The sequence below is a fragment of the Canis aureus genome, chromosome 17, assembly GCF_053574225.1.
Source record: "Canis aureus isolate CA01 chromosome 17, VMU_Caureus_v.1.0, whole genome shotgun sequence".
Taxonomy (NCBI): Eukaryota; Metazoa; Chordata; class Mammalia; order Carnivora; family Canidae; genus Canis; species Canis aureus.
Window position 1 is genome coordinate 12,418,669 of NC_135627.1, and position 23,276 is coordinate 12,441,944.

The 23,276-nt window shown below is 40.6% G+C and overlaps 1 protein-coding gene and 1 long non-coding RNA gene across 37 annotated transcripts in view; one reads left to right on the forward strand and one right to left on the reverse strand.

The window, feature by feature from the left end:
* Positions 1 to 16,355, reverse strand: part of LOC144287790 (uncharacterized) — a 31,164-nt gene extending 14,809 nt beyond the window's left edge. Inside the window, exons 1-5 of one of the 6 annotated variants that reach the window (XR_013355541.1) lie at positions 16,028 to 16,355; positions 14,765 to 15,025; positions 12,166 to 12,249; positions 6,256 to 6,364; positions 2,590 to 2,691 (exon numbers count right to left, since the gene is read on the reverse strand). This is a non-coding gene — a long non-coding RNA (uncharacterized LOC144287790). Of the gene's footprint in view, positions 1 to 1,328; positions 2,692 to 6,255; positions 6,365 to 11,286; positions 11,843 to 11,870; positions 12,039 to 12,165; positions 12,250 to 14,764; positions 15,026 to 16,027 lie in introns of those variants that run through there. The other 5 variants (XR_013355540.1, XR_013355542.1, XR_013355545.1 and 2 more) reach the window with 5 other exon arrangements.
* Positions 1 to 23,276, forward strand: part of DOCK9 (dedicator of cytokinesis 9) — a 279,512-nt gene that overhangs the window by 155,102 nt on the left and 101,134 nt on the right. For 30 of the 31 annotated variants that reach the window (XM_077855103.1, XM_077855109.1, XM_077855120.1 and 27 more), the window contains exons 5-11: positions 524 to 593; positions 2,641 to 2,736; positions 3,717 to 3,851; positions 10,080 to 10,254; positions 11,244 to 11,311; positions 21,648 to 21,722; positions 23,010 to 23,150. In XM_077855103.1, the coding sequence (XP_077711229.1) occupies positions 524 to 593; positions 2,641 to 2,736; positions 3,717 to 3,851; positions 10,080 to 10,254; positions 11,244 to 11,311; positions 21,648 to 21,722; positions 23,010 to 23,150 (760 nt within the window). The remainder of the gene's footprint in view (positions 1 to 523; positions 594 to 2,640; positions 2,737 to 3,716; positions 3,852 to 10,079; positions 10,255 to 11,243; positions 11,312 to 21,647; positions 21,723 to 23,009; positions 23,151 to 23,276) is intronic. The other variant, XM_077855101.1, reaches the window with a different exon arrangement.

The window sequence follows — 23,276 nt, forward strand, 5'->3', positions numbered from 1 at the left end:
TGTGGGGCTTGAACTCACGACCCTGAGATCAAGACCTGAGCTGAGATCAAGAGTTGGACACTCAACAGACTGAGCCACCCAGTCACCCCCTACACTTTCCCATTTTTAATATATCTAACTCCCAACAACCTATGCCAGCTTTTCTATGTGGCTTTGGGGGGCTCCTCATTCTTGGATCACCCACTTTGAGGAGCAGTAGTGTCAACTGTTTTTATTCTTTCTATTTTGAAGCTTTTATTTATTTTCATGAGAGACAGAGAGAGAGAGGTAGAGACACAGGCAGCAGGAGAAGCAGGCTCCCTGTGGGGAGCCCAATGTGGGACTCGATCCGGGACTTGGGGATCATACCCTGAGCCACAGGCAGATGTTCAACCACTGAGCCACCCAGGTGTCCTGATTGCTGGCTTCACTCAGTTGAAGAATAAAAACATTGGATTTGTGTAAATGTTGGTTCCTCTCATGGGGGAAGAGATGCAACATCTCCTCGTGGATTATAAAATAAACTTCTTTCTTCTTTTTAAAGCAAAGTAGCCAAGTTGGATAAACTTCCAGTTCATGTCTATGAAGTTGATGAGGAGGTTGACAAAGATGAGGTAGGTGATCGCTTGCAGATTTAAAAATTGATTTAGTTTACAGATTTACAAGATTGGTTGGAAAATTACCAAATATTAGCCCAAAGAGGAGATGGAATGTTACTTGAAATGGGAAGAATTTTTAAAAAATGTATTGTTGGATTGATTGAAATAAGGTCTCCCTTTCAACTTGACTGCTTAGCATTGCATGTTCTTCCTGTCTTGTTTATTTGTTCTGAGATTATTTTCAAAGGCCTGAATAAGATGTGGCTACGTTGTTAAAAGATATGAAGATTACTGAGACCTTAAGTTTAGGTTGTTTTTCAACAGGATATCTTGACACAATCTGGCCACCAGTAGATTTGAAATGGCTCTTTCTTAAGTAATGGCTTTGAGTGTAGTATATGGTACCAAGAAGTTTTTCTTTTTCTCTTTTTTTAAAACAAGCCCACTTGCCTTACTTTTGGAGAAGTATATAAAGAAAGCTGGGCATTAAGATGACTGAGTAAGGGAAACCTAATGAAAAGTTGGTGCTGCCTGTTTCTGCATTTCTCATTATCCCCTAGTCAGTATTAGATACCTTATTGTGATTTGGGTGGGGGGTGGGGTGGGGTGTTCCTATTTTTATTTATTTATTGTCAGCTAAGCTATAACGCCAGCTATTCAAGCGTGTTAAAATGTTCATGGTAGCAAATTATTTTAGAAACCACTTTTATTTATTTATTTTTAAAAATATTTTATTTATTTATTCATGAGAGACACAGAGAGGGAGAGAGAGGCAGAGACACAGGCAGAGGGAGGAGCAGGCTCCATGCAGGGAGCCCAAGGTGGGACTCAATCCCCGGTCTCCAGGATCACACCCTGGGCCGAAGGTGGCGCTAAACTGCTGAGCCACCCAGCTGCCCTAGAAACCACTTTTAAAATAATTCTGGGAAGAGTAAGTGGTCATTCAAAATGAAAAGATACTAAGAAAAACTTGGTGCTGATTGGTAGTAAGAGGAGAACCATTTGAAATAATGCATGTAAGGGCGCACAACACACTCTAAAATCCTAGACAGGCAAGTTATTTCTATTATTGCCAGCAATAAGAACAATAAAACCACCAATACTAATATAGAGATGATCTAAAACAACACATAAGATGGGTCTCTCTGCAATGGTCTACTTGATTAGAAAAAGAAAGATCACTATTAGAGACTAGTCTAACAAAGTGTGAGCCCAGGTAATGTGACACCATGTGGCCCTCTCTTCCTACCATATGTACTCAAGTGTCCATTGGACACTGCCTTAGAGGGGCGAGGAGACCACAGGGGAGCCTCACAAGAGGGCATGGAGGGCCCTGGGTCAGGGTGTGGCAGATTGGCCAGACTGTGTGTGTACACATGTCATCTGTCAGTCTGTCAGATGTATGAGTGTGTGCCTAATGTATTTGCAGCAGCAGCCAGTGGCCTCACTTGCCTCACTTGCTCCAGAGCCCACAGTTGGAGACAGGACCTGCAGACACGAGTGTGTTGGTTTCTCTAGCTATGTTCCTGTGCCTCTCCAACTCCCCTCTTCTCCATTACCTCTCTGCCTTCTTGCCTGTCTTTCCTTCCATGCTATTGCCCCATCCTCTACTCTCATCTCTCCTTTCTCTATTGCCTCCCATGTCCTTCCTTTTTTCGTTCACCTTCCCCTGAACTGAGCCTCTGGGAACTTTTCCAGGAATTTGCTTTTGTCTTCCAAGTATAGGGGAGTTATGATTTGAAAACATTTTTTTCATGAAACTAGGCGAGACCTTACAACCTGAGTGGTCAAGTATGGTATGTACTCTCTGTGGCTCATTAAACACTTAAAAATTTGGACTGGAGCTAGCTTTGCCTTTAAATGGGCTAGAGTTTTCAGGAATTAGGCTTCTCCTTCTCTTTTACTGCCAAACAGACTCTAAAGTGACTTGTGGCAGATGGTGACTCCAGGGAAGGGATAGGATGGGGCAAGCTGGCACCAACTGAATGATTTTCACCTTGACCAAACTCACAGCAGGATTCGTAGTAATGGGAGCTTGATTGTAGCTTTCCTTCTCTCCTAGGATGCTGCCTCCCTCGGCTCTCAGAAGGGTGGGATCACCAAACACGGGTGGCTGTACAAAGGCAACATGAACAGTGCAATAAGCGTGACCATGAGGGTAAGGCGGCCCATCACCCTGCATTCCCCTCTCATTAAACCCATTCTGCTCTAGGTCTTGGAAATAATGCTCAAAATGAATGGGTATGCTGTTCTTCCTGACAAAAGTGATATTGTCTGGTTAGTAAGATGCATCCCTGGTGATCGACCCCCATTGGTACCGTCCCACTTTTACCCATTCCCCTGCTTCACCCTCTGACCACCAGCATGACGAGACCATCACTGGGCTGGTGTGTAGGTGCAGTCGCCAACATGGGATTTCTTCTCTGTATCCCCTGCAAGAGTGTTCCATGGCACCTCCAAGCGCATCACCCAGGGTCTAAATCTAAACATTTCTGAGAGGTCTACTGTGACCAACTCAACAAAAGCAAAACTTGAGGACCAAAGGGAAAATTGTTAGATTGGAAGGGGGTTGCAAAGTGTGAAGAGCAGAACTGTTTAAAAAGCCATTCAGGAGATAAGTGGGACCAGAGAAAGACTAGGATAAGTAATAAAGAGGAGAGAAGTAATGGAAGGGAGTTAAAGATGGACAGGGAGATAGAAAATAACTCAGGGGAAATGCTGACCATCATAATCCTGAGGCTGGGAAATCATTCAGTGTCACGAGGCAGAGAAAAGTTCCTGTTCTGTGAGCAAGAAACCCTGGGGATTTGAGAAAGTTTCCATCCTTCTGTGCTGCATCCCAAATTGGAACTCATTGTACTGCTTTTGGGTGGTTATGTAAAAATATCAAATTCTGTGGGTGAGAAAAATGACCCATGCATGTTAAGTGAACCACCGCCTCAGAATTTAAATGCACTGAAATTATTAAATGTGATGGAGAGTCCTAATCTAACTCACCATTACCTGATGCGTTGGCCAGAATTGGGTTTGTTTTGAAGAGAATGGAAGTGGTTTTCACATATGTGTATAGCTGTGAGTTATCGATGGACATTGTGACTCTTTTCATTTTGAGACAATAGCTGTGTCTTCTTCTCTCAGTCATTTAAAAGACGGTTTTTCCACCTGCTTCAACTTGGTGACGGATCCTACAATTTGAATTTTTATAAAGACGAAAAGATCTCCAAAGAACCAAAAGGATCAATATTTCTGGATTCCTGTATGGGAGTGGTTCAGGTAAATATGAATAGGGTTCTATTGTCAAGTTTTCTTATCTGTTAGAATGCCATCTGTGAATGAGCAGATTTAAGCAAACACTTATAAGAGTGGCAGTATTTGAGGGTGGAAATAGAATAGCTGACTGTCAGGTGAGTAAAGGCTTGTTTTTCATCATGATAGAAGCTGGCACATAAAGCAGACAGAGTTCTGTTGTGGTAGGCCTGAACGTTCCTGTGTTTAAGACATGGCTGTGCTGCTTTACAGCTGTGTGACCTTGGACAGGCCATTACCGAAAGTTTCTTCTCAGGCAAAATATGTGTAATGATCATGTTTCCTTAACAGGGTACATTGAGAGGGCTGGATGAATTAATTTGGAAATTCTCAGAACAGTTCTTGGCCTCTCAGTGGTGACTTTTATACTATGATCATAGTACCAATTGCAGGATAGCCAAAAGACTGGGTTTCAGGTCCAGAGTGAATTCAAATCCCTGCTCTACCACTTACCAGCTATGAAACCTCAGAGACATCATGGGTCCTCTCTGTTTCTCAGTTTCCTCATTTGTTATATAGAGATAATTGTCCCAAATATGGTTACTGAGAGGATTAATTAATGTATTTAAAGAGCTTAGAACAGTGCTGGCACATGGTAAGAATTTAGCCAACATTGGATATTTTTATCATAGTGCTATTGCAGTTGTAGAGTTACTTTTTTTTTCAAGATTTTATTTATTTATTCATGAAAGAGAGACAGAGAGAGACAGAGACATAGGCAGAGGGAGAAGTAGGCCCCATGCAGGAAGCCCAATATGGGACTCAATTCTGGAACCCCAGGATCATGCCCTGAGCCAAAGGCAGATGCTCAACCACTGAGCCACCCAGGGATCCCTAGAGTTACTTTAAAAAAAAAAAAAATTACTTATTAGATTGAGGACAAGTAGGGGGAGGGGAAAAGGAAGAAGGAGAAGCAGACTCTGCTGAGCAGGGAGCCCAATGTGTGGCTTGATCCTAGGACCCCAGGATCACAACCTAAGCCAAAGTCAGACACTTAACCGACTGAGCCACCCAGGTGCCCCAGTTGTAGAGTTATTCTTAAAAATTATTTTTAATCATGCATAATGCACTAATGTTATAATGTACTCATATTATAAAAAAACAATCAGATAAGCTGAAGGTCCCTCTCAATCCCCATCTCTCCCTTTCCAGGAGAACTGCTGTTGCCATTTGGTGTAGGTCCTTTCATACCTTCACAGAATTATCTTTGCAAGCAAGTTGCCACTTTCCCAATCTGACCATCCATCCACTCCCCTGCCACTTTCCAGGAAGACCTAAAGCAGTACCATACAAGGACCAGGATCACATGAATTTAAAATGGGTTTGAAAGTAGAAAGGTGAACAAGGAGTCCAGGTAGTGAGGAGATAGAGAGGAATCAGCTAATAAAAAAACTAAAGTGTTAAAGAAACCTGTCACCTGCTGTGGGTGGGTGGCAATCTGGGGTCTCTGCTTTCTAGCTGGGAGACCCGTTTGATAGTGCAGTGCAATGCACACGATGCAAACAATCCAATTAGTCAGAAGCTGCTCGAGTCATCTCAGAATGAAGATCATTCAGACATTTCTCGTGGGGGCCCTCATACAAAGGCCACTGTGCGATTAATGAACAATCTCCTTGACAACCCCTCACAACAGATGCAGTCACCATGATCAGAGAACTCTTCGTAAAAATGACTCAGTGTTGGCCAATGACATTGGCCTGAAATACTGTTCTATAAGAAAGGTTGTTTTGTGGGTCCAGTGTGATGGAGGTTGGAGACACAGCTCTGTGGTTTGATCTTCAGGGGTGTGCACTTGTTTATGTACTCACGTGTATAAAATAAAATTGCATTTTTATCCAAGTAATACATTCATCTGGGTCAAACAGTCAAATGGTGCAGAAAAGTAACACTACATGCACATTCCTGCCTGCAACACCTCTACCTTACCCACTCCTCACTCCCCCGAAACGATCATTTTCAGCTTTTTCCACCATTCTTTCTGGGGATGTGCCTCCATAATGCTGGAGAAGGCATGTCTGCTGCTTTTTATTCATCACTTGTGGACATTATATGATGGAAGATAGGATTTTAGCTCCTGCAGCCTTCCTTCCTGCTCTCATCTGGACTAATTACTTTCTCGGCCTCTGGATAGCCATCCTTATGAAAAACTGCCTTCCTCCTTGCGTTGGATTCCCTATTTCCAAGATCCTATGTCTTCTTCAGTCTTGTCTTACTTTCTTGTTTCAGAGGAGCACATCTTCCAAGTAGCTTCCTGAGAAATCATGTCTGAGTTGTTAATTCTTGAGTTAACTTACCTGCAAATATTTTTTGGTTTCACATTCATATTTGATTGATAATTTGGCTATATGTATAAATCCAAGGTGAAATTTACCTTAGAATTTGAAGGCACTCCATTATCTTCTGGATGCTCATGTTCTTGTGGGGGGCTGATGTTACTCTTATTCCCTGTTCTTTTCGATCTTCTCTTTACCTGTAGTGACCTGAAATTTAGGTTCATGTGTCTTCATTTTGATTTTTTTGGTAAACTTTTTTGTTTAGGCATAACACGCATATAGAAAATGTATACAAAGTGAATGCGTGAGTCTGACATTTTGCTACTAAATCTGGATCTCTTTTGTTTTACATGCTGAGAACTCAGGGAGAGCTCACATTCTGGAAACTGTGTCCTGTATGTTGTAGCTACCCTGGTCTTTTTGAACTGTGGCTGGTCTCTTTGACTCAGGGAGAATGGCAGGACTCTGACCGGGTTCCCCTTCCTGGGCTACAACCCAGATACCGCCTCCCACAGAATGTTGACAGGGCTCCCCTCATTTATTTCCTGTCCATCAGGGATTACATACCCTAACTGTTGTCAAATATCTGAAAACAGTTGTTTCATCTATTTTGCTCAGTGTTATAGTTACGATGGGAGAATAAGTCCAGACCCTGTTACCTCATCAGGCCAGCAATATAAGTTAGAAGTCCAGACTCAGATGTCTGCAATAGCCAAGCAGGAAAATTAAGTAAAAGAAGATGCCTGAGGGGTGCCTGGATAGCTCCGTCGGTTAAGTATCTGCCTTCTGCTCAGATCATGATCTCAGGATTCTGAGATCCGATCCCTGTGTTGCTCCCTGCCCAGCGGGGAGCCCACTTCTCCTTCTCCCTCTGCCCCTCCCCCCATGCTCTTTCTCTCAAATAAATAAAATCTTAAAAAATTAGAAGAGGTCTGAGTGAAAAGTAAGAGGAAATGCTGAGAACTGTGATAAACTGGAGGACAAATTGGTCCTGTGTCATCAGGGCAGCCCCCTCTCAGCTGTGGCTGATGCTGCGGGGCTGGACTACCAGCTCAAGGGTGCCAGATGATCTCTTTTTTTGTTTTTCAAGAAATACAGAAAGATAAAAATTTACTTAAATCTTGGTATTTTTAATTATTGGAAATCAACTTAAAAACAGAAAAACGCTATGCAGGATGTGCCCCCTCAAAATGATGAAATGCACATAAGTGTATTGGGGTCCTAGATCAAGCTATAGCACCAAATAGAATGCACTGAAAATTATTTTTGATTCAACAGCTAATTGGCATGGGGATGACCCTTAGCCACTAACCCAACCTCAGCTGAAAGCTGCCATAGTAGAAACCAGATTATATCAAAATAGTTTATCCGCAATGTAAAGTAGGCAGTACCAGGTTGAGCTGTCAGTGACCAGGAGTTTACTTCTTGTGTGGGACTTCCAAGTAGGAGTTTCATTTGGATTCTAGAGTTGAGGTACCTTTTAAGTTACTTAGTTAAATTTTCCAGCATTGAGTTTCAGGGGTTTTTTTTTGTTTTTTTGTTTTGTTTTGTTTTTTTTAGATTTTATTTTTTTATTCATGAGAGAGACAACAGAGAGAGAGAGAAAGAGAGAGAGAGAGAGAGAGGCAAAGACACAGGCAGAAGGAGAAGCAGGCTCCATGCAGGGAGCCTGACGTGGGACTTGATCCTGGGTCTCCAGGATCACTCCCTGGGCCGGAGGTGGCGCCAAACCGCTGAGCCACCTGGGCTGCCCCGAGTTTTTTTTTTAAGATTTTATTTATTTATTCACAAGAAACACAGAATGAGAGAGAGAGAGAGGGAGAGAGAGAGGCAGAGACACAGGCAGAGGGAGAAGCAGGCTCTGTGCAGGAAACCCGATGTGGGACTCAATCCCGGGACTCCGGGATCACGCCCTGAGCCAAAGACAGACACTCAACTGCTGAGCCACCCAGGTGTCCCCTGGCATTGAGTTTTTAAAAAGAAGTTGAAAGCAGAGCTAACTATATTAAGAGTTTTGTCATCTGTCTCCAGCACATTTTATAGGTGATATATGCATCCAGCATCCTGGCCTATCAATCAGTCTTTGCATTGCTCTTCTTAACCTTAGGTTCTGACTTCAAGGGAATCTCTTTCTTCAAATTCTTTTTGTAGATGTGACTGATGGTGTTTAGCATTTAATTAATTATAACAAAGGCTTCAAAAATGTTAGGTAATTAGTCTTTATCCATATCTGTTTGTAAGCCAAGTGAGTGCCAACAGTTGTGTGTGGTGTTTTTGTTTTTTTAATTGTTTTGGACATTGTAGTTAAAAAAAAAAAAAGCAATTAATGCTATGGGTTCAAAGAAAATGCATCAATTGAGATTTTTTTTTTTTAAAGATTTTATTTATTTATTCATGATAGACATAGAGAGAAAGAGAGGCAGAAAACACAGGCAGAGGGAGAAGCAGGCTCCATGCCAGGAGCCTGACCCTGGACTGGATCCTGGGACTCCAGGATCTCACTCTGGGCCAAAGGCAGGCGCTAAACCACTGAGCCACCCAGGGATCCCCTCAACTGGGATTTTTAAATGAACTTGAAAGAAATCTAGTGTAGAATTTTAAGGCCTAAAAGTATTTTCAAATGTTGAAGTTGATTACACTTATTTTCAGATCAGGTTACTGAGGTTGAGAAAGGATACAACGTAGAACCAAGGTCTAATGTCTCTCCCACTTTTAACTTATTTTCACAGTTGTGAGTGGGACAGAAAACATATTTCATCTCTAGCCTTTTGACTCCTGTCTGATTCTTGCCCTGATGTGAATGAAGTCTGATGTGAATGAAGCTTGTGTGGCCTTGTCCAGCATGGCAGCATCCTGTGTGTGTCTGAGAAGCTTGCTTCAAAGAACACAGCTGCCTTGGGGAGGGTCAGCCTGTCCCTGCCACTGATGCTGAGGAGCCCCAGGGGACTGGGGCTAACCAGCTAGCATCTAGTGGGCCAGGGCTTCTCTGCCCCCTACAGGTTGTCCTCAGTCTGTGCATACAAGGGATCTTGTGCTGGTCCTTAGAGCTGAACTACGTTCTAGTGTTGTCTCTTGGGGGAGTGATTTTGCTCACCAGGGTGAGGTTTGTTACTATCTGGAGACAATGTTTTGATCTTCACAGCTGGGGTTATGCTCCTGGCATCTAGTGGGTAAGGCCAGGGATGCTGCTGAACATCCTGCAGTGCATAGGACAGCTCCCACACCAAAGAATTATCGGCCCCAAATGTCAGTAGTGCAGAGGATGAGAAACCCTGATCTAGGGCACTATCATCCTCCATCATTTACTGCATGTGGCTACTGTTTTTGTACTTGGAGCTGGACATTCTTTCATAAGTGTAAAAACTGGAGGCATGAGGGAGGGCTGTAAACATGGTGTCCAGATATCTTTGGGCACTCACAAATGATGGGAAAATTCAGATAAGGAAGTCAAACCCATTGATAGATAATGGTTTGCTTTTTAAAACGTGATGCTACACACTACTACATTAAAATAAAAAAAAGAGCTGGAGAAGTTGAAAATTTTCAGTGAAATTTCATTTGTTCTATAAAAATTTTTTTTAAAAGCTTATTGTATGCCAGGGAGTATTCTAGAAATACAAATGTAGCATTGGACAAAAGCAATCTCTATGGTAAGGAGCTCTGTACCATTTGAGGAGACAGCAAACAAGATAGATATGTAAAATACATAATGTGTCAAATGGTGGTATAAAACAAAGGAGAAAATTTAAGCAGGGAAGGTTAGATAGTGTTGGGGGTTTGCAGGGAAGGGGCTTGCATTTTAAATAGCTTGCCCCAAAATGCCAATGAGGTAGCACCTGTCAGCAAATAATAAAGGGAAAAAAATTTAAGGCCATTCTAATTTTCTTAAAATATGTCTCTTTTACCCCTATTCCATTTCCAGAACAACAAAGTCAGGCGTTTTGCTTTTGAGCTCAAGATGCAAGACAAAAGCAGTTATCTTTTGGCAGCAGACAGTGAAGCAGAAATGGAAGAATGGATTACAATTCTAAACAAGATTCTCCAGCTCAACTTTGAAGCTGCAATGCAAGAAAAGCGAAATGGAGACTCCCATGAAGGTAAGTGGATCCAGCTTTCTCCAGGTATATGAATACTTTGTTGGTGTCTTTAGTTTTGTATGGAAACTACTTTCCATAGATATTGCATAGGTACGTGATCAGTGGGACAGATGTAAGCTCTTACAGAGAGCTCGTCAGCAGAAGTTCTATCACATTAGAATTTACTACCCTGCCAATATTTTTATCGGTAAATCATGTAATGGGAAGCACTACAGCTTTGAGGGCAGAAAGGAAGAGTTCAAGTCTCAGAATTACCATTTTTCAGCTGTGAGACTTTGTGCAAGCCACGTCCATATTCTGAGCCTTGGTTTACCTATCTGTGAAACAGGAATAAAATGGAACTTGCTGGTTGATGGGAAGATTAAGATTATATATCTTGAGCACCTGACGTAGAGTCAGCACTTAAAATACTAACTATAGTTATTATTATTATCATTAATTTTATCTTTTATTTATTTTTTTTTATTTTTATTTTTTTTAAATTTTATCTTTTAGTAATTTCAAGACAAAGATGGGCAGAAGCCTTATTAAATTGGTGGGAAAAACCTGGCTATGTTCTTGACAATTCATGTTTTATTTCAAGCTCTTCCTCAAGCCATGATTCTCAACCTCGGCTTGTACCTTATAAGTTACAGGGAACCTTTAAAAAATTCTCTTTTCCTTTGTCCTACCAGAGATTCTGATTTGGTGGGCCTGGAGTAGGACCTGGGCAGGCCTCACTTTTAGTGGGTCTGATGGATGTGGCCATGTAGTTTATGACTAATATCGGTTCTTTCTAGACAGTGTGCATGCTGTATCAGTTATTAGTTTGACTCTCAACCCTGAGCATTAGTATTTTTATAAAAAAGCTCTGAGGTGTTTTTAATGGGTGTCCAGAGTTGAAAACCACTGCATTTAAGAGTATAAAAGAGAAATGGGCTTTGACTTCCTGCTTTAAATAAAATACATTCAATTACAAGTGACTCAGGTAGTCTGTTTTACCATTTCAGATGATGAACAAAGCAAATTTGAAGGTTCTGGTTCCGGTTTAGATAGTTACCTGCCTGAACTTGCCAAGGTAATATCATTTTAAGTCTTATGCTCTTCTTAGAATGGTACTGAAATATTTCTCATTTCCTGAGTTTGTCCAGGATAGAATCTATTAAAATGATTAACAATTACATGGTAGTAAATCATTGAAAAGATGTTGTGGTTACTGCTCTGTTTTCTGACCTGAATATGAGGTGAGGTAAAATACTGATCTGACTCAAATTTTAGTCTGTTTTCCAGAAAGCACCTTACAAATTATTCTTTTATTATTTTACTGTTCCTGCCCCTCCATAATATTTAATACCAAGTCATGAGTATTGAAGAAATAACCAAAACACATAGGTAAAGTTCCCGTGTGTGTGTGTGTGTGTGCGTGTGTGTGTGTAAGGTTTCATTGGGGCACCTGGGTGGCTCAGTTGGTTGAGCATCTGCCTTTGGCTCAGATCATGATTCTAGTGTCCTTGGATTGAGCCCCATATCAGGCTGCCTGCTCAATGGGTTGTCTGCTTCTTCCTCTCCCTCTTAACCTTTCTTCCCGGCTTGTGATCTTGCCCCCTGCCTCAAACAAACAAACAAACAAACAAACAAATAAATAAAATCTTATTTATTTTATAAATAATAAAATATTGAGAAAGAGACAGAGAGTGTGTGGGGTGAGTGGGGTAGGAGGAGCAGAGGGAGAGGCTCTTAAGCAGACTTTGCACTGCGTGAAGAGACTGACCCGGGGCTTGATCTCACGACCCTGAGATGATGACCTGAGCCAGATCAAGAGCCAGATGGTTAATGGACTGAGCCACCTAGGCACCCTGAAGATTCCCAGGTTAGCATGGTACTTAACTATATTCATATTTATGCTCCCCCTTTCCAGGTCAATAGACATACCTCCAAAGAGGATGGTCTGTGGTAGTCTTGCCACTAAACCAAAGACGGGTTGCCTTGAGTTTTATAAATTGGTACCGGATCACTCTGAATGAAAAAAAGTTATATTCATTATTAGTACTTTGGAGAAACATAAAAGTTACTAAAAAGCATGAAGAAGATCAAAACAACCGTCCATCTTCCCATGACCCAGATTCAAGGCTGTTACTCTTACTGTCTTTTTAGCTTCCATATTTTTTAAAGAAATAAAACATTAGTTGTGGTTGAAGTTATTTTTAAACACCATCCTTCCTTCCCTGCAACCTCAACTGCTGAGAGCCATTATTATGAGTTTTCTGGGATAACTTCCATTTTATCATTATAAATTTATCAATGTACCTATCATGATGATCTATATGGTTGTGTCTTATTTGTTTAAAAATGTTACATAAATGCTAACATACTATTTTGTACTCGCTTTTATGTTTTAATTCACCCTTCTGTTTGAGATCCATCCACGCTGGTATATAGATCTAGTTCATTCCTTTAATTGCACTGTGTAAGCATTTTATTTTAGTTGTTCTGTTGTTTCCAATTTCTTCTGTTACAAACAATGCTACAGTGAATATCCTTGTATTTATCTCCTTGTGTCCATCTATGAATGATTCTCTTTTAAATGAGAGAAATATCTCTTTTTTTCCTCTGGCCATTTATACTCTTGCTCTGTAATTGCCATTCTATTCTTTTTCTTTGTGAATACAGACCCTACACACCCACATCTTAAACACTGTAATAGAAAACACAGTTTATCTATATACGATTATAAATAGACTGGCATTCAGCATTGACCTTTACTTTAAGACTGTTCTAAAATATAAAATCTGCCTCCCTGGCTAGGACTTTAGAGTATTGTTTTTCTTCAAGACTTGACTGTTACCACAATATCTTTTTAGCACCTGCCTATTAAAGCTAATTTTAGTGCCACCATTGTAACCTCCTACTAAGCTGGGAAGAGTTTTGGCTTGTGTGTATGTGTTTTTTGTGTGTGAACTTCTGTGTACCATATTTTGCATTGAGATTTGCTTTTTTGTTTCTGGATGCTCAGGGGGCTCATAATTTCTCGAAGCAAAATGTTTGAATCTGTTTTGTTTATTGAAGCAGATAACATATGCAATGCAATCCAGAATTTGAAAAGTAACCTCCTACACTTATTGGATGAACACAGTGGACACTTTAGGAGAAGGCCCATATTATTTGAGTTTAATATTGATTGATAAGAAATCTATATATATTTTTCCCCATGAAGACATACAGGAATTGTGCCTTCCTTTCTCCTCTCACTGCCTACCTGTGCCTGGCCAGCATGATAACTCACTATTTCTCAATCCTAAAACCTAGGAAATTTTTTTTTGTTTTTTTGTTTTTTTGTTTTTTTTTGTGTTTTTTTTTTAAGATTTTTAAAATTTATTCATGAGAGACAGAGACACAGACAGAGGGAGAAGCAGGCTCCGTGCAGGGAGCCCGACGTGGGACTCAATCCCGGGTCTCTAGGATCACACCCTGGGCTGCAGGCGGCGCTAAACCGCTGCGCCACTGGAGCTGCCCTAGGACAGTTTTTAAAGTATATATGAAATAACATACATAGAGAGGTTGCATATATATGCATATATATGTAATTTGTTATTTAGAGCTATTTTCAAACTATGTAGAACCACCAAGTAGCTAAAGCTATTTTGGTTGGTTAAATGCATTTAATTGGTTTCAATCCCCATTTCTTACTTTTTGTTTTAATTTTTATTCTTTTTTATTGAAGTAGAACTTTTTAATTCCTCTTTATTACATGGAGCACTAATTGTTTGGCTCAGTGGATTTCACATTTGTGCACCTGCATAACCACCACCCAAATCAGTACATAGAACATTTCTAGCTCCCCAACAGACTGCCTTGTACTCCCTTCCCTGCTGGTACCCCTATGCTTTTACCTCTGTCACTGTAGATGAATTGTGATTGTTCTAGACCTTGTTATAAGTGGAATCATACAGTATGTCAGGTTTCTTTAGCTCAACATTATGTGTCCAGACATTTTAAAAATATAAACTGAATAGGGAATATTAAGCACACTGCTCTTAATAATGACAGGTATTATTTTTTAAAAATGTTTTTTGTTATTAAGTAGCCTCTCTGTGTCCAACATAGGGTTCGAACTCATGACCCCAAGGTCAAGAGTCACATGCTTTACCAGCTGAGCCAGCCAGGTAGTCCAATGGTAGATATTATTTTAAAAAATGTACGTATGCAGTATATATATGTGTATTGGGTTGTGATATAAACATACTTCTTACTGTGGTCATGGTCAAAGCCCAAAAAAGGAAGCCTTATAAAGGGCTTCACTGTTGTTATTTTTTGTTTAAGAAGGGAGAAAAAGGGCAGCAAATAACTTTTCAAAGGGAGAAAGAAAAAAAGAATAATGAAAATGAAGATGTACTGTGTTGCAGTCCACGTGCTGCTGTCCCACTCTGTGGGCCTGCTCAGTGGTGTTGGGAGGGCAGGTAGTAGAGCACACGTGTGATTTTAGTTTAGTTTATAACCATCTCCAGTGTTCCAGGGTGGGGGCCATTTGTACCTGTTAAGGAAGCAGAGAGTTGATCAATAACTGGTCCTTTTGATCTTAGGAGAAATGGATTCCGTAGTAGCAGAATCTGATGTAGCGGAGGGTGGGAGGTGTGATGCGTGGAGGAGAGCCTGTGCATACACCTGAGCAAGAGAGGGGTGTTTATTCTGGGAATGAAGAGGCAGAGAAGATGTAATGGCAGGCTCCTCTCTACTCAGCAACTCTTTCTGCTTCATTCATCCTGTTGCTTCGGGCTTTTGTCTTCCACTGTGACTGAGACAGAACAAACAGGATATGAGTGACAGGAAGTTGTTTTAGTACAAAAATAACTGGTGTCTCCTTTTGGAATATAATGGAGGGGCCCTTGACATATGGCAAGGGCAATACGGGCTGAGGTTTTTAGAATATGTTGTAGATTCTTGACCGTTATGTTGCTTGTACATTTAGTACTGAACATATTTATTGTTTTCTTATTGAGGACACACTGTACCTACCCTGAAACCTATTCTTTTCCTCCTATTGTCTAATACGGGACCAAATATATGTTTGTTGTAAATGTAGCAGCATTTGTAGTATCAGAGCACATAGTCTTTTTTTTTTTTCAAATTTTTATTTATTTATGATAGTCACACAGAGAGAGAGAGAGAGAGAGGGGGGGGGGGCAGAGACACAGGCAGAGGGAGAAGCAGGCTCCATGCACTGGGAGCCCAACGTGGGATTCGATCCCGGGTCTCCGGGATCGCGCCCTGGGCCAAAGGCAGGAGCTAAACCGCTGCGCCACCCAGGGATCCCCAGTCTTTTTTTTTTTTTTTTTTAAAGATTTATTTATTTATTTATGATAGACATAGAGAGAGAGAGGCAGAGACACAGGAGGAGAGAAACAGGCTCCATGCCAGGAGCCCGATGTGGGACTCGATCCCAGGACTCCAGGATCGCACCCTGGGCCAAAGGCAGGTGCTAAACTGCTGAGCCACCCAGGGATCCCCAGAGCACATAGTCTTATCAGCATTTTTATTAAATACACAGACTGTAGTTAAAGTTAGTTCATTGGTTTCTTTGTAGATTCAAGGGGTAATATAATCTGGTTGTAAACCCAATTACTATTTATTTAATAATTTTTTTCTGTGGTTATGTTTTATCTTGAGTGTCATTGGCACATTTATATCACCCCCTTGTGTAAGGATAGTATGAGAAAACCCTCCTGCTCCCACTGCATTTTTTCCTTCACAGATTTTCTTTTTGTGTTTTTTTGAGACTCAAAGAACAGCAACTCACCTTAACTTGGTCTCCCCATGTGGCTTTGAAAGAAAAGCATTGTTTCCGGTTAATGCAAAAATTGCTCATGTTCAGTTACCTGATAACTTTTTTTAGCGAGTGAACTGATCTTTCCAGGTAAACCTTCCATGGTTGAACACAAGATGAAGTACCATGTCTCAAACCTCAGAGTCTCACTGAGGTTGAGTATGGGTCAGGCAGCCAGGCTCAACAGTACTTGTTGGAACTGAAACAGTTTCACAGATAACCGTTTCTGACTTTTTAAAGCCAACTTTCATAGATGCTTCCTTCCCTGTATCCTAGTCCAGAAAACTATATTATTGTATTATCATAAAGGAATTGTCTGGGGATGTGTCTGTGAGGTCAGCAGGCATTCCATCTCTTAAGCCTCCTCTTTTTTCTTATCTATCTATCTATCTATCTATCTATCTATCTATCTATATAGATATAGATATGTTTTAAAGATTTATTTATTTATTTTGGAGACTGAGTGCATGAGCTGGAGTTGGGGGTAGGGGTTTGGGCAGAGGGAGAGAATCTTTAAGCAGACTCCCCACTGAGTACACAGCCCCACAGGGAACTAGATCCCAGGATCCTGAGATCATGTCCTGAGCTGAAACCAAGAGTTAGACGCTTCAGTGAGTGAGACACCCAGATGCACTGGGCCTCCTTATTCTATGTGCTTTATTATGGTTTTGTGACACAGAGGACAAGATAATGGTCCTAGGGAGTTAGATATCTTATACGTAGTATAAACAGATTGTGACAGCTCTTTAAATTAAGAAGCATACATTCAGGCCTCAAAGGAATTTGCTAAGTCTTTTTGTTCCACCCCATTCTGTTTAAATGAGTCAACAGTCAACACAATGTATTTTTTGGATGACTCATCCTCAAAATAAGATGCTGTTGGCTATGGTTGTTGGCTTTCATTGTTTTGCTTGCTCAGAGATAAACTTAAAACGCAGAATATGCCTAAAGCCTTTGGGAGTCATTCTGGAAACCCCTTGAATGTTTGGTCCATAGTTGCTTCTTAGACAAGGCAGACATTGTCAGGGTGTGTCATTACTGGTTAAAATGAGGGTTCACAGTTGACTTCTGAGCAAGTATCAGTTTTTACAGAGAACTACTCTGTCATTGTCCATTTTCTTCACTTACCTCATGTTTTCCTTTCTCCTGAACCCAAAGTAATGGGATGGGTTGTGAGCAGGCTAGGAGCAACAGGGTCTAGGGGGAAAGCCAGCCTAGATCTTCCTACCTCCGCAGCATGGACTGACCATGGTGTATTTTAAGAGCAGAGCTGGATTTTGTCACTTTGAGAAGCACTGAACAGCAGTAGGATAGACTGTGGGATAATGTTTTTGTTTTTACAGCTATATTTTGTGAGCATTTAGATTGTGAAAGTACTCATTACGGGAACTTATTTTATTGTCTTTACTAAAATTTAAGGAAAAATAAATGTGTTTGCTGTTCTAAGTAAAAGTATCCAAAGTTGTATAGAGTTCATCTTTTCCCTTCATGCTCCATGCCCACATCCCTGAAAGCACCAATGTTATTAACCTGTTGTAATGCCTCTTATATCAAACTTATTGCTTATGGAGACACATACACATAGTGTAGATGTCCCTCTGGGGCCATCAAGGATCTCATTTTCTCATTTTTTCATAGCTGTGTAATATTCTAAATGTGGATATTGTACACTTTATTTACTACCTCCATATTCATGAACATTTTGGGTTATTTTCACTTTTTTAACCTCTACAAATAGTATATAATAAATAATATGACATATATATAAATTAAAGATTTTACTTATTTATTTAAAAGAGAGCATGAGTGAGGGGGGAGGGGCAGAAGGAGAGGGAGAAGCAGACTCCCTGCTGAGCAGGGAGCCTGACATGGGGCTCAGTCCTAGGACCCTGAGATCATGACCTGAGCTGAAGGCAGAAACTTAGCCAACTGAGCCACCTGGGAGCTTATAAATATGACATATTTATAAGCTTAAATACCTGTGTTCTTATTTCAGTAGAGATGTTCCTCAAAGTGTCGGGCCTCTGGGTCGGAGGTTATTGTGTTCTTAATGCTTTAAATATTGCCAGGTTGCTTTCCCAAAAGGTTGAAACAGTTCCCATTTTTCTGTGTCCTCACCAGGGGAATGAAAATAGTTTTTCACTGCTTTAAGTTGTGTTTCGCTGCTTTGTAGTGAGATGTTCCTATTTATTATTTATATATTTCAGTTTTTTCCTCTCTGACTTGCCTGTTCATATTCATTACCTTTTTTTTTTTTTTTTTCTTCTTGTCTAATAGTTAAAGAGTCTGGGCTCTGAAACCAAGCAGCCTCAGTTTGAAGTCAGGCTTCATTTAATGGAAATGTGTTGACTTCTTGATTGAAGTATTTATCCCTTATGCCTCAATGTCCCCTTTATAAAACAAGGATCACACTAGAACCCTGCTCCTAAGGTTGTACAAGTTTTTTTTTTTTTTTAATTTTATTTATTTTATGATAGTCATCAGAGAGAGAGAGAGGCAGAGACACAGGCAGAGGGAGAAGCAGGCTCCATGCACCGGGAGCCCGATGTGGGATTCGATCCCGGGTCTCCAGGATCGTGCCCTGGGCCAAAGGCAGGCGCCAAACCGCTGCGCCACCCAGGGATCCCGGTTGTACAAGTTTTAAAGGTGTGCTTAGGATAATATTTAGCATAGCGATGTTGGCTATTATCAATAAGTATTTGCTTTTATCATTGGGAAGCTTCCAGATATCGGTTATTCCCTGGGTCTGGGGCAAAGCTCTGCACTTCCTGAGCCACATTTTTTTTCTGCCTTGGTTTTACTTGACAATTCCTTCAAACACTATTTATCAGGCATCTCCTCTGTTTAATGCATTCATTGTAGTCCTTGGGAGGAACTTTTAAGGAGCTTTGAGTTTGCTTTTAATCAATGATACAGCAGAGCTGTCAAAGTATATAAGGTAGATGATAAGCTTTTAAGTTATTTTTACATCTGTAGTTGTCCCTTCTTTCCCATTAAATGGTTTCTCTAGTGAAGAATATATCCCTTGGATATTAATGGCAACATTGGGATGCTTTAAGTCTATTTTGGCTAGTTGTTGATTCTTTTTTCTCTTATTGTGTTCGCATCCCTGGTTGCCCTCTAATTATGTGGGCCTTGTAGCAGTCATCTGTGCTGTGTTCATTTCTGATCTCAGAAGATGTTTGAGACAACAGGAATTGTATCTACATTAAGAATCCATTGCTCTGCTTCAGTGTCTGAGATCACAGGATCTGCCTTTGTTGAAGGACTGAAGCATAAATTGAGAAGTAGAATGCATTACTGTTGGTAGTGGCTTGCAGCACCTAGCACTGATGTTTTTGTTCAGAAACAAAATGGGCTGTATGCAAAATAAAGCAAATTCTTTGTGTTCGGTTAAGTATATTCTATGCACATGTTCTGGCACTTTTGATAAGAAAAATTAGGAATGGTGATAGGCAAGATGGAGTTAAAAAGTTTTCCTCTCCCGAGTATGGAGACAGCCTGCGTCAGCTCAAATCAAGCGATTTGTGGGAATGTAGAAAGGCTCCTCACCTCCAGAAGCCTTAAAGCTCCTATTGACAACATCAGGATAAACTTTGTTGTGCAAAGAGACTCTAGCCAACATCTTGTTCAACATTTTTACTCAGAAATGAAAGTGGAGTCCAGAGAGGCTAAGCAGCTTGCTCACGTTCACGTAGCTAGTTGAAAAGTGAACTAGAACTAGAACATAGTTTCTTAGGTCATATTCTGGTAGTCAATTTCACTTTACCAGACACAGTTGGTTTTCAAATATAGTCATGATAGAGTTTGAGTCATTGCTGAGAACCAACCTATTACAGCTACATAGCTGAGAATATGAGGAAGCTGCCCAGTTTCTTATTAGCTGTGATCTAGATGTGTAATTAATAGACCATGTTCAGCCTCCAGCAGAGAGGACAAGATACCCTTCCCACTGTGGCTGTCACTGCCCCATCACATGCTGAGCTGTGACTCGGTCTGTGGGGAAAGAACTGATGAGAAAGGACATCCTATTCTGACTCTGTAGACTTAACCATGGAGACTGATAGTAATAAGAACAGGATACGGATTTAGAGGCATGGAGAGTGAATAATAATGTGATTGGCAATGACTTGCATCTTGTGAATGTCTTAGAAACTTCTCTTCTAAATTCCACTTCTCCACCCCGCCCCCCCCCGCCCCCCCCCCCCCCCCCCCCCGTCTCTGCCTCCATATGTCTCTGACCCTCCATCCCTTCAGTGTTGGGGCCCCAGGGTTTCTGTCTGCAAACTCTTCCACATCTTCTCCCAGGGAATCTCAGCCACTCTCAACTCAAGGCTTCTCTAAGCCCCAAATCTAGACTGATGTTTTCCGAATCTGCAATTTCAGCCTTCCTCCCTTCCTTGTGTTCAAGTGCCATCTCTGTCCACGGGCATCTCCACGCTCGATCACCTGCTCCACAAACCTGCTTTTCCTGCTAACTTACCCATCTCAGTTAATGGCCGCTCACGTGAGGACTAGGCTTTGTTATGGGCTCTGCTTTGGGATGGGGAGGCAGGTGTGATGAAGAGCCCGTGCTAGCCTCTTGGTCTTATCCTTCTAACCCATTACCTCAGCCCTGCCCAAAGGATTCCTTTAAAATGCAGGACCTGGTTTTATTATTCCCTTGCTCAAAATAGGGCACTTGGATTTTTTGGCTTCTGAAGGAAATCTGCAGTCCCTAATATACAAATCCCAGATTCATTTCTCTTTACTTTTCCCATTGTGCCCAACCATCCAATCGTAATGAATGACTTGATCATTGCTTAGATATGTCTGTAGCTTTGTAGCTCTAGTACCTCGTCCCAGAGCTCCCTTCTTTCATGACTGCCATCCCCTGGTCCAGGTTAGCACTCACTATGTCTTACACTTTCTTTGCCATTCTTATTGCCTGTTTATATTCTATCTTCGCTAGTATTCCTTGGGGATAAGTGCTTTGTTTCATTCATATTTATGTTCCTAGTGTCTGACACATAATAGGTGCTCAATAAATATTAACTGAATGCCTCATCCTGCCTGCCGTAAACACCATTGGCAGTCCTTCAAGATCTGCCATAGTTTCCTATCCCACAATTCGGAACCTATTCCTTTCTCTTCCTGGACATATTCCTCAGTCTTAGGTGGACCCCACATTCTTTCTACCATCTGGGCTCATTTCCACTCCGTGTCTGTCTGTGCCATGCATCCTTTACCTTCAGCTCCAAATGCTTGTGTTTTCCTACTTTAAGCTACTCAAATTTTACCCCTTCATTCATAGCCTGTCTGCCCCTTCTATTGCTTTTTGAAGCCTTTCTTGATAGTAATGCTGAATTATTCTCTTTTGCTTTCTTTGATTGTTTGACTCTCCAGGATCAGATCTTCTTTCACCCCAGTGGCACTCTGGTGTGTTACCTACTCAATAGCCTGTCCTTGCTCATCGGCATGCAGTCGACTCTCCTAAGTGAGAGTGGAGTTGTCTGGCAGCCTGGCTCTTCAGGGTGGGACAAACATGTTTGAACACCTCTTTGAAAAGATTTTTTTAAATGTAATTTTTATCTTTTGTTTCTCTTGTTATCAGAGTACCAGAGAAGCAGAAATCAAACTGAAGAGTGAAAGCAGAGTTAAACTTTTTTACTTGGACCCAGATGCCCAGGTACAAACAATTTTAAAGTTTATATTTTAAAACCAAGTCAGGGAAAGAAAACGTTTGACAGATTATATGTTTTATTTATTTATGTGTCTGCTTGTTTGTTTACTTTGGATGGATAAGCAACATAATATAGAAAATTCAGGGGAAAAGGAAAAATAAAAAACAACCATAATCTCATCATCATACCACTACCACCGTGTTTCATAATCAGTAGATTGTTGGAAACAGATTTATTCAAAGACCTCCTCAAGTCCACAAAGAACATATAATTTATTCCATAAGATGCCATCAGAAAATAGTAAGCATCACCACCGGTGCCCAGCAGCCAGTGGTGTTTCCTGATGCATCCAAGATGCATATGATCCACATTGTGCCCCAGAGTCCAAACCCAGAGTGGCAAGGACCTCCAGGGCTGCTCAGAGGGGATGACAGTTCTGCTGTATTTTTCCCCTTTTCATTTGTGATCTTTTGTATAGGGCTGCTTTACCATATTTCACTTTGATAATAAATGCTTATCTGTATTTCTTTGCAGATTTCAAAGCCATATATATGTTTTTGCTTTTTGACACTTTTTTTTTGTTGTGATAAAATACACATCACATAAATTTACCATTGTAACCATTTTTAAATGTTTAATTCCATGGCATTAAATATGTTCACACTGTTGTGCAACTGTCATCACCATCCATTCCAGGACTTTTTCATCATACCAAGCAGAAACTCTGTATCCGTTAAACACTAAAATGCCCTATCCCTCCTTCCCCTCACTCCCTAAGTAACCTCTGTTTTCCTTCCTGTCTTTATGAGTTTGCCTGTTCTGGGAACCTCCTATATGTGAAACCATACAGTATATGTCCTTTTGTGTCTGGCTTACTGCACTGAGTAAAAATAACAACATTCTGGCTAATTTTCGGGGTCCATACATGTTGTAGTGTGTGTCAGAATTTTCTTCCTTTTATGGCTGAATAATATTCCATAGTACGGACTACCAGATGTTATTTATTTGTTGATGGACAGTTAAGTTGTTCATAACCATAATTTCTAAGCTCTAGTAATCCATTGAATAGATATACCATCCTTTATTTGACCATTATTATAAATTTTATAAACTTATAAAGAAGTAACACTTTTGTGAGTAAATGAATATATATAGCTTTTCCACATTTTACAGAGTTTCTTAGGATACTTATCGTTCATTATGAGATTTTTAAAAAATGTGAGCATAATGTATTTATGTATTTACATTTTCTTTTAAAGAAGCTTGACTTCACATTACATTTTCTTTTAAAGAAGCTTGACTTTACATCAGCTGAACCAGAAGTGAAGCCATTTGAAGAGAAGTTTGGAAAGAGAATTCTTGTCAAGTGCAATGATTTATCTTTCAATTTGCAATGCTGTGTTGCAGAAAATGAAGAAGGACCTACAACAAATGTAATTTTCCCTTTTAAAAAATAATCTAAGAAAGTATTTAGAGGTTGTAGATGTGCCGATTGCCATGCAGCCTGGACAGAAAAATCCTAGTTCCTGATAAAGAAGCGCAGTGTTTAGATCAGGATG